This window comes from Colias philodice, chromosome 23 (genome assembly GCF_061535455.1).
Source record: "Colias philodice isolate Cphi_HAF_F1 chromosome 23, ilColPhil1 Martin Lab GWU primary, whole genome shotgun sequence".
Taxonomy (NCBI): Eukaryota; Metazoa; Arthropoda; class Insecta; order Lepidoptera; family Pieridae; genus Colias; species Colias philodice.
In genome coordinates this window covers 119,741-130,337 of record NC_143108.1, presented here as the reverse complement: position 1 = coordinate 130,337, position 10,597 = coordinate 119,741, and the positions used below count along the sequence as shown (strand labels likewise).

The window sequence follows — 10,597 nt, the reverse complement described above, 5'->3', positions numbered from 1 at the left end:
CCCATTACAGCCTGCTCGTAAATTTTGTGCACTTGAGCGATCATAGCTAGTGGATAAAAATTTATGGTTTTTTTATCAAAGTTATAATGGCTTTTATCCCAAAATTGTTTCAATTTCCTGAAAAGATCGATGACAAAGAACCTAGTAATCATTTCAAAATAGAAGTCTGTTTTACTGTTATCTTAATATCTTTGTTTATAAAAGGGATTTTAATAATGTCCTTGTAGCCGATTTGAACGAAAAATTGTTATAGACAATTAAAACATTTCCATAATATACCGGTATAAATATTTCATTTTTATGAAATCGTAAGTGTTAAGCGTTTTCCTAAGTTAGGACTATAATAATTATTTTAGTTTAGGAATAATCTTCAAACAGAAGTTAGGATAGGTAAAGTTAGATAGAACTTAACAGACGTGATTTGTAATAAGATAAATGCTAGAACAATTGTATATTTTGATTTATTGTTAAAGTTTCTAGATAGTTCAGAAAAACTAAAACGATTTAACAAAATTATGACTTATTCTGAAAGAGTATCGTAGGCTTCAAAATAAAGAAATCAGATTAATCTGTACCTAAATAATTCTGATGCTAAAAATGTAAAGATACACTCGTATTTTTCCTCAACATTTACGACAAGTTATGCTTATCATATTTTTGCGGAAAATTTCATATAAAAATTCTTACGGTCGCGTCTTACGCAAGTTACATGATGTTAACAATACTGTCTTACAAACAAAATAACTCTACGTATTTATTTTAAATAAAACAAATTTGTCTAATACTTGATCCTTCTTTTAAGTATGTTTGTCTTCTATGGTATGAGATTTTCGTAGTCAATAATAATACTTTTACTTTGAATTGTAATAAACGTTTAAAGACTTATTTCCTTTCACCTTTGTAATAAAATAATATCTTTTAGCCTTTCCGGTGTGATCCAATTAAAGCAGGTTAGAGGTCTAACAGGAAGTATGGCCTTGAAGAAGCCTTAGATTTTACTACTTTTTCTAGAAGAAAATAGAATTAGAAACTACATCTTTAGTAGGTACCTATAACTTATGAGGATTAATCGTTATCTCGTACAAATAATCCACATAAGCTGTACTAATTGCTTCAATATTTAATGTAATAACTACATTTATGGGATCAAACTATTATCCTATCATATTAACCCGTTTAGATTAAATTTTAATACAACGGATTTATACTCGCTCCATTTATTAATTTTTAATTAGATCTTTTATCTAACCACACTTTCTAATTATCAAATAGATTAATACTTTATTTAAAACGAAAGAATAGAAGAATACAGTGCTATAAATCGTTATTTAAACATTTTAAATACGAGCTTTTTTGTCACGTACTAGTGATACCTATACATTAACTTCACAACTAATAGTATTTTTTATTATAATTATTTATAATAAACCTATCTTAGTGTAAGTTATTGCATTTACATTTGAGCAACTACTGTTCACTAAAATTACGCACAAGCAAATAATACTTCCCAAAATCAAATTTCACAACTCTCAAAAAGTAATTCATTGCAAAACTATCCGATACTAAACGGCTGAAACGATTTTCGTAAAACTCGATCGTCAAGGCCAATATTGGGATTGGCCTTAAAGAAAACAAACTTTAGGATAACGTAATATTCCAGTCTAGAGTAGTAATCGTAATTTGTAGCCGAATAAAATAGAAGTTGGTTTATAACCGTATCTTTAGGTACAGTAATAAATAAAAATGTAACGAATTATCCTTTCCCACGAGAAACCCCAGACTATATAATATGTTCCCAATGTTAAAATAATTCAGAAGGTCGTTTCAGCCATAAAATAAAATGGTCTAAGATCCGAATAGAAGTCGAAATGCAACGGCGTGATAATAGAATGAGACCAATTTTATAATAAACTAGCGGTCCGCCCCGGCTTCGCCCGTGGTACATATTTACGTTTTCTCTACATAAAAACCATCCTCGTACTTCAAGGAATATAATAAAAAAAGAATTATCGAAATCGGTTCAGCCGTTCTCGAGTTATGCGCTTACCAACACATTTTGCGATTCATTTTTATATATAAGACTAGCGGTCCGCCCCGGCTTCGCCCGTGGTACATATTTACGTTTTCTCTACATAAAAACCATTCTCGTACTTCAAGGAATATAATAAAAAAAGAATTATCGAAATCGGTTCAGCCGTTCTCGAGTTATGCGCTTACCATTTTACCAACACATTTTGCGATTCATTTTTATATATAAGACTAGCGACCCGCCCCGGCTTCGCACGGGTGCAATGCTGATACTAAATACACTACAGAAAAACTTTAAAAACATAGCGGCCCGGCCGGCCGGTACCGCCGCAAACGGTACGTCCCGCAATTTTTAAATCTGTAATATCTTCGAAAATATTCACTTAAATCATACGGTGTAAAGGGCCATATAGATCTATATTAAATGAACAATGTATTCAAGCTATTTTATTCGTTAAGGATTAATACTGTATTGGTTAAAATCGCTTCGAAAATTAGCCATTATTTGTCGTAAAAAGTAAATGACAAAAAAAAGTTATTGTGGGTTATCCATAAGAGATAGACATATGCCATCGCGGACTTTTCTGTAGACCTTTTCAATGTGTACAATACTTAGTACATTATTTTGATAAAACTCGTAGGGTTCAGCCTGCGTTTGCAATGTAAGCGGAAGAAATGTAATTATTTACGACATCACATTAGAAACCTCAAAAATAACAGTACTTCTCCACTATTTAATGGATGTTATTATACATATAAACCTTCCTCTTGAATCACTCTATCTATTAAAAAAGACCGCATCAAAATCCGTTGCGTAGTTTCAAAGATCTAAGCGTACAAAGGGACATAGGGACATAGGGAAATAGGGACAGAGAATGCGACTTTGTTTTATACTATGTAGTGATAAGATTTAGTGTATTATAAAATGTATTAAAAATGGGTTGACTGGGAAAATCCTGGACAGGACATTTTTAATGAATTTAAAAAAAAACATTTTTTTTAATTAATTGCAGTATCAACATAATAAAAAAAAATTATAATAGACTTAAAGTATGAAACCCACAGAATGTGCAGGCATAGTCGTTTTCTAATATTTACCGGGACAAACGGCCAGGTTGATAAACAGGTATGTCGGTACCAGTTACTTTCACTTGATAGGATGATGAAAAAAAAATATGTCAGCGCTGTTTTATTACAAAATTGTTTTATTATCTCGTAACTGCAATTAATAAAAAATGAAAATATATTTTTTTTAATAATTAATAAAAAATATCCTGTCCAGTATTTTCCCAGTCAACCCATTTTTAATACATTTTTTAATACACTAAATTTATTATAAAATTTGTCTCATTCTATTATCACGCCGTTGCATTTCGACTTATATTCGGATCTTAGACCAAAACCACTGGTCGATCAGCCTCCTAAAATGAACACATAGCCTCCTATCATTTACACTAAATAAAATTGTCAAATTAATTCTATATAATACACAAGAACAATAAAACGTAGAAATAAAATTGATATGATCAACAAACGTTTCGATTATAATAATTAAATAAATTACATCTTTCCATATCTTATATAACTTGTAGACTAGGAAACCTTAACGCTTACATGAAAAATGAAAATCACAGTCCTTTACTTAACATAGTACGAAGCTTAACCAAAGATCATAATGGTGTTAAAAGTGTGCGACTAAAAATCGCAGGATCAGACGAAGTGCGCGTTACTCGTGTCTTTCCAACAATGAAAGCAGCAGGGCAAGGCGCACATGAGGGTGTTCTTGAAGGCGTCTCGGAAGTCGCGGTTGAAGTAGGCGTAGATGAGTGGGTTCAGAGCGGAGTTGAAGTAGCCGATCCAAAACAGGACGCCGACGACCACGTCCGGCGTGTCGCACGGCTCGCCGCACACGTTTGTTGTCACGTACCTGTACAGAGTGGCTTTGAGAATCACTTTAGAGTGTCATTGTGAAGAGAGAGAACGTTATACCTAATTTTTAAACATAAACGTCTATATTTTATCAAAAACAATGTTACTGTCTTTTATAATTCACTTTATGAATTATATCGCAACAATATTAAAATTAATTATCGTTACTACACATAACAATAGCTAACATCTTAATATAAATTTATATAATTAATCATGTGTGTTCGACGTGTTTCAGAACAACACGTGTTAAAATTGATTAATTAACCGCGCTTTTCTTATTAGAGAAGTTGCGAGAAACAAAGTCTTGAAACTGAAAGAAACCTTATAATCTATTAGCGAGCAGAACTTTATAAGAAATATCTAATTAGCTCTCTGCTAACTTTTCGGATGGTATCTTGAATTAAACAACTGCGCAACTTCTTAACTACAATGGTGTCTGAACACAATTGTTGAATTATTCATTATGTTAGTATATTTGGAAAAGAAAAGTTTGTCACAATATGTGTATATTTTATCAGATGAACGAAAATTAACACTACACAGTACACACTTATATTATTAGGTACGTATGTATGTAACATGTATGTATTTTAAAAATCGAATTACATGCACTGCGAAATGTATATATTATGCAACTTAATAGTTTTATATTTATGAGACAATCGATAAATATAACATACGTTTCCAACCTATCTTGAATTTTAATTAGAAGTATTTTTTATTAAATATTTGAAGAATTTTCAGTCCCAATATCCTTTACTTTTACCTTTTACATTTACCTACCTTTTACATTAATACATACCACAGAAAGAACGGCAGCCAGCACAACAGAAACGCGCCGACAATGATGCCCAGTGTGCGCGCCGCTTTATGCTCCGCGCGCCACGACTTGCCCGCCGCGCGCAAACTTGCACCTAACAACATGCAATATATATTTACTACAGCTAGTGAAAAATGTTGTAAAAAAAATTAAAACATGAATTGTTTGAATTGTTCGATTTGTCCGATTAAAGTGGGTCAAAATAGAGTCTAAAGGACTCGGTTACATAAAAATATACCTACAGGTAAAGCTAATAAATATACCTACAGGTAAAGCTAATAAATATAAGCGTGTCAAAAATAATATATCCATAATCTGATCGAAGTGTGTTAAACATTTATACGTATATTGACGATATAATAGCGCTTCTAAATGGCGAGTTGAATAATTTAACGAGTTTGTTTGATTTGAACTTTCTTCTTTATAAATATATAATCAACCTTTCAGTAATAAACTTAGGACGTGTCGATAATGTGAATTGGATAGCATAAAACATATTTCTTTGTAATTATCGAAAATAGCTTCAGCTGTATATAAAAGAGATAGAAAGAAGACACGCAAGAATTATCTCTATTAAAAAATGCTTTTTATCGCAAATCAGCTAAAAATAACTTAGATTTCCATCTGTATTTTATCACTAAGTACAAAGTAAGCCAGAAGTTGTTCGGCCACAGCGTGAGGATATCATTATTCATGGAGCTACTTATTCTCGTTCTTAAGAGCTCAGAGTTGCTAGTTCCACGATTTACTTAAAGTTTGCGAACGCTTGTCTTTGGAATACTTGCGGCTGTGCGCGCGAGCGAAGCGAAGGCGATAGCGGTAGCGATAGGAGGGAAAGAATATAGTGGACCAAGCTTGATATTATTCCAATTTGTCATACTTTTATATAGGTACTTTATTTAATTAAACTTAAATTGTAAAATTGACCAGGATTTGTATAGAGAAAAGAGTATCTATAAAGTTAGTTCGCGGATTTTTTTAGAAAATACATATTATTATGATAAAATATAGGTATTAGATAATCTGTAAATTATGATGATTCAAAAGCAAAATGTTTACATGTATGAATAAGTGGATGAGAGATGAAGAGACGAGGACTTAAACGGTAAAGTATTATGGAAATAAACGTAATGTTATTATCTATTTATTTTCCTCTTCGCATATATTTTTACGATGGGGTAAAGCAAATTGTGAGCATCGGGAATTACGCTTCCTTTAAAATAAACATGAAGATGTTGTAATAATATATTCTGTGTTCAATATTATGTACAAATGCTTTCATTATTCCTCTAGATACCTACAATTTTATAAATTACATTTAAGACATTCCCCAAACAGCAATGAAATACAACAGGAAACTGAGCTCATTATACAAAAATAACGTACATATTGCACAAATTCACAAACATTGTTCGCACAATTCACACATTCCAATATTGTGGTGCAGTTTTCAATATTTTCCTCTGCCATTATAATATGACTCGTTCGCGAGAATTGAGTCCGTGACTCGAATACGACTTGAATAACTTTGCGGGTATTCGCATCAGCTCGGGTTGCGTGCTTGTATTTTCATGAATTTTAAACTTTGCATCTGATCAATATACGTTTGGAACTTGTAATCTTTATCATTGGTTTATTTGGAAGCATGTTCGCTTGAAAGAGCAACTATGGAGTTTCTTGCCGGTTCTTCTCCGTAGATACTGCTATGCTTTCCGAATCGGTGGTAAATGTTAAAAATATGTAATGACGTTTCTTTTGAAACGAGAAGAAGTCTAATTGAACAAATAAATGTTTGAGTTTGAAGAAAGAAGATCCTGGGGGTTTACGATGTAGTCATGTTATTTCCAGTGTGGGAAAGGGATGGCGCTAGACAATCTACATAGCGCTGTAATTTTTTCAGACTGGAAATAATACTGCTTTAAGACATCATTCTACGGGGGCAGATTCTAAACTCGGGTAAAAATTAGTGAACTTGCATAGATAAGTATGAATTTATCACAATGTATTATAATCTAAGCAATTGGCTAGTTTCCATAGAGATAGAGCGTCGTGGTCGAAACTTCGGAGAACTTTTTAGTATTATGTAAATCTTCTACTTATACTTAGAGCATCATATTTTATACAAATTTAACAGAAACACCAGTCTGTCTACATCCTTGACTAACTTGGATCAGAATTTAAATTTGAAAACATCAAACAATTTTTAAGATATTTTATAACATGAAGTCAATTATTTCACATCATGAGACAATATTATTAACATTATGTATTTTATTGTTAAGTCCTAGAGCTATAGTAAAAACATGGAAAAGAAGATTGTTCATAGATATGTTTTAATATGAATTCACGAAAATGATATTCAAATTCAGTGGAACTATACATTGTTATTAAAATTATTCTTACTTTAAATCAGTCGTTCGCTTACAAAACCACAATTGCTATGCTTGTTTATCAATATCAATTTGTGTCAATTTCTATTATCTTTGGTTTAGTGGTTACCCTGTGGGTTACCCTAAAATGCTATAAGCTGGGTTGATCCCTGTGTTTGTTACTCTGTTACAGGTTTATAGACTGATGACATCAATTTTAAGCTCTAGGCTCTAGCTATTAGTCAACAATCTATTTTATATTTTTGCCGTGGTCATTAGAAAATTCGCTCTTTAGATGTCTATATTCACACCTTTATTATCAACTAAACTAACTACTCTAAAGTCTTCAATTAAAGATTCATGTGTAGGTACAAGTGTATACATTTATTGATGAGTGTATTTATTTACATAATCCCCTTACAAAAGTTTAAATGTTGGGTTCGTTTTATTGAATACGTAATGTTTTCAATTTCGGCATTCGACGTTTCACGCGTTTTGTTTGTAAATGAGGTCGGGTTGAATTAAATCGATTTGTATTTGTTAAAACTTTTTACATTATTGTTCGAATTCGATAGAAAGTTTTCTAATACAACAAACATAAATTTATATTAAACTTAAATGTAATACTGAACTTTAAATAAATATTTTCTAAATCAGGAAGTTAGGTTAATTATTGCTAGGACAAATTTATTTTTATGGTATCTAACAATAGATGCTAGTGTAGCTTAAACATAGTAAAAAATATAGAACGTTTCCAATTATCCTATTATGATAAATACTAATAGCATGATATAAATGAAATAGAATTCTATTTTAACAAGCAAATCATCGAATACTCGAACGCTATTGTGAGCAAACACAATAAGCGCTACAAAAATGTCCACACAATTCGTTTTTCATCGAAACAGTTCCATTTACAGATTATACCATTTATTTAAAACATTCAAAAGAGATCGTTATTCAGATTCGCCTGTATTAAAGGAATGAATGCGCCATGTTTCAGCTTACAAATTGGCTTCAAAAAGATGTGAAAAAGATAAGCGATTAATTAACTGTTTTTTAACGAGATGAAAACGTGTGTTCTGTGTGTATGGAAAGGTGAACATTTGTACACAACGTTCGGCTTTGTGTCACTGCGACGTTTCTCGGATTTTTTGAATGAAGCGAAATATTTGAATGCTGTAAAAGATGTGCTTCACAGAAACTTGTCGAAAACGACACGATATTTATTTCTTTGAGTTACTGACTATTTTGTGTTTAGGGTCTCTGGTTCTTTTACAAATCGTACAAAATTCTCTCGATTTCGACCTAGTATTTCATAGAGTGTCACCTTCAATTTCTTATCCTTTGAGGAGCGATATTTCAAGCGAAAAACAATGCCAAAGTCACCTTGCCTGTAAGTAAATTTACTAAAGAATGTACAGACAGCTCCGTAAATATCAATAAGTATCAAACTTTCGGCAGATAATGTACGGCGCAGATAAAAGGGAGGATAAGTACGCAAATATATTATAATCTAAGAGACAACGGCCCATTGGGTACACAGTCGGGCAGAATATTGTAATAATGTAACATCGGTATTAATTTATTCCACATTTTATGCCTTGGAAATGCGCAGGAAAACTAATTCAATCATTTACGATTCAATACATCCACTTTCATATGAGTAGGCAAATGTTATTAATTTATTATAAATTTTGCGTTGATATAAATTACTGAACTTATAATTTAATTTAATTAAACATATACAAATAAATTATGCTTATTTATTAGTAAAAATACATAATTTTGCGTTGTGGAAATCGAACTAAAATATACTCTTTCACAAAAATAATTTTACAAGTCTACCAAATGATATTTCTCTATTATTAATGTAGTAAGTAGTAAGTAATTCTATGTTATATTTACCTTGTGAGTTTAACTCAGTAGCCGCCTTCGCCAAGTCTTTGGTGGCAGCAGTAGACGCGCAGCTCGGCCGCCAACTCCCCGGCGGCAGCCCGCTGGACGAGCGCTTGTGCGAGCCGCCCGAACAGTACCCCGAGCTCGCCGTATCACAGCTCACGTTGACCGACTTCCTCGGACTCGCTTCCTTGCTCGGACATATATCACTGAGCGCTAAAACAACCTCGTTCCCTAACTCGTTCTCCTCTGGCCCAACTTCGGTAAATGTACTGTAATTTGGACTTATATCTGAAGGTCTTCTATCTGGATGTAAGTAGTGCGAATGGTGCGCTGCGTGCGATGTGTGCTTCAAGTGAACAGAATTGAGCAGAATATTCGATGATGTTCTTGTTAACGCTTCCCTCTGCCGTATCGCTTCTCTGAATATCTTACAGTACATCGATATCATCACTAGACTCGGTATCCAAAACGACACGCTCGAAGAAATTATAGCGTAAACCATGTTTGCTTTGAAGATACATACGTCCGGGTGGGCTTTTCTGTACTGCCGGTGCTGCTCGGTCGTGTACCAGCCCATGAATATTGGCACGAAACTGATGAAAGCTGGCCACAACCACACATTCGCGAGCATAAAACAGACGGTCCTGTGTGTCATAGTGACCGGATACTCCAACGGGCGCACGATAGCATAATATCTGTCTACTGAAATGCAGCACAAGTGGAGGATGGACGCGCTGGAGAAGTAGACATCGAGCGAGTTGAATATATCACAGACAAGCGGGCCGAAGAGCCACGTATCTGTTAATTCGGAGCTAGCATTGAAGGTCATAGCGCAAAGCGCAACAAGCATGTCAGCTACCGCCAGACTGACGACGTAGTAGTTGGTGAGCACGCGCAGCTTCCTGTGGCGGTGCACGGAGATGATGACGAGCGCGTTGCCGAGCAGCGCGCCGAGGATGATGGTGACGAAGACGAGCCCCTTGAGGATGAGGATGAGCGTGTGGACGTGGTCGGGCGCGGCGGGCGGCAGCGTGGAGTGCAGGGCCAGCCCCGGCTCCGTGCCGCGCCCTCGCGCCTCTACCTCGCCCCGCAGCAAGCCATCTGACCATAAACATAGACATTAATACACATGAATAGAGATAATAGGGATTGTCTTACGTTATACATATTTTTGGTGCAGTAGAAGATCGTTTTACTTATGAGATATGATGAATATAATATTAATATAATAATATTAACCATGTTGCAAATTGAAATTAATAATACATATAATAATAATTGCTAATAGATACGTAACGATACGATAGTATTATCAAATACCTAAACTAAAATTCGGAAACTAATTAATTTAAAAACCATTTATCTCCTGCATCAGTTATACATATATTATATACATTTACACCAATCACATCTTCATGCACGGTAAACATAACCATTACATAACATCAGGTAAATAACATACACATCACGCTCGAACACACATCAACACAAGCCCATACATATACCTTTAGAATCAATCAGGAACCGCAAAGTGATCACTCTGTAT

General features: G+C 33.8%; 1 protein-coding gene across 1 annotated transcript; it reads right to left on the bottom strand.

The window, feature by feature from the left end:
* Nucleotides 1-3,738: 3,738 nt before the first annotated feature.
* On the bottom strand, nt 3,739-10,027 carry LOC149477818 (octopamine receptor beta-2R-like). Its single transcript, XM_089709726.1, has 3 exons — nt 9,058-10,027; nt 4,763-4,874; nt 3,739-3,955 (listed from the first exon to the last, which is right to left on the bottom strand). The coding sequence occupies exons 1-3, from the start codon at nt 9,899-9,901 to the stop codon at nt 3,739-3,741; spliced, it is 1,173 nt and encodes a 390-aa protein (XP_089565852.1). The 5' UTR covers nt 9,902-10,027.
* Between the last annotated feature and the right edge of the window lie 570 nt (nt 10,028-10,597).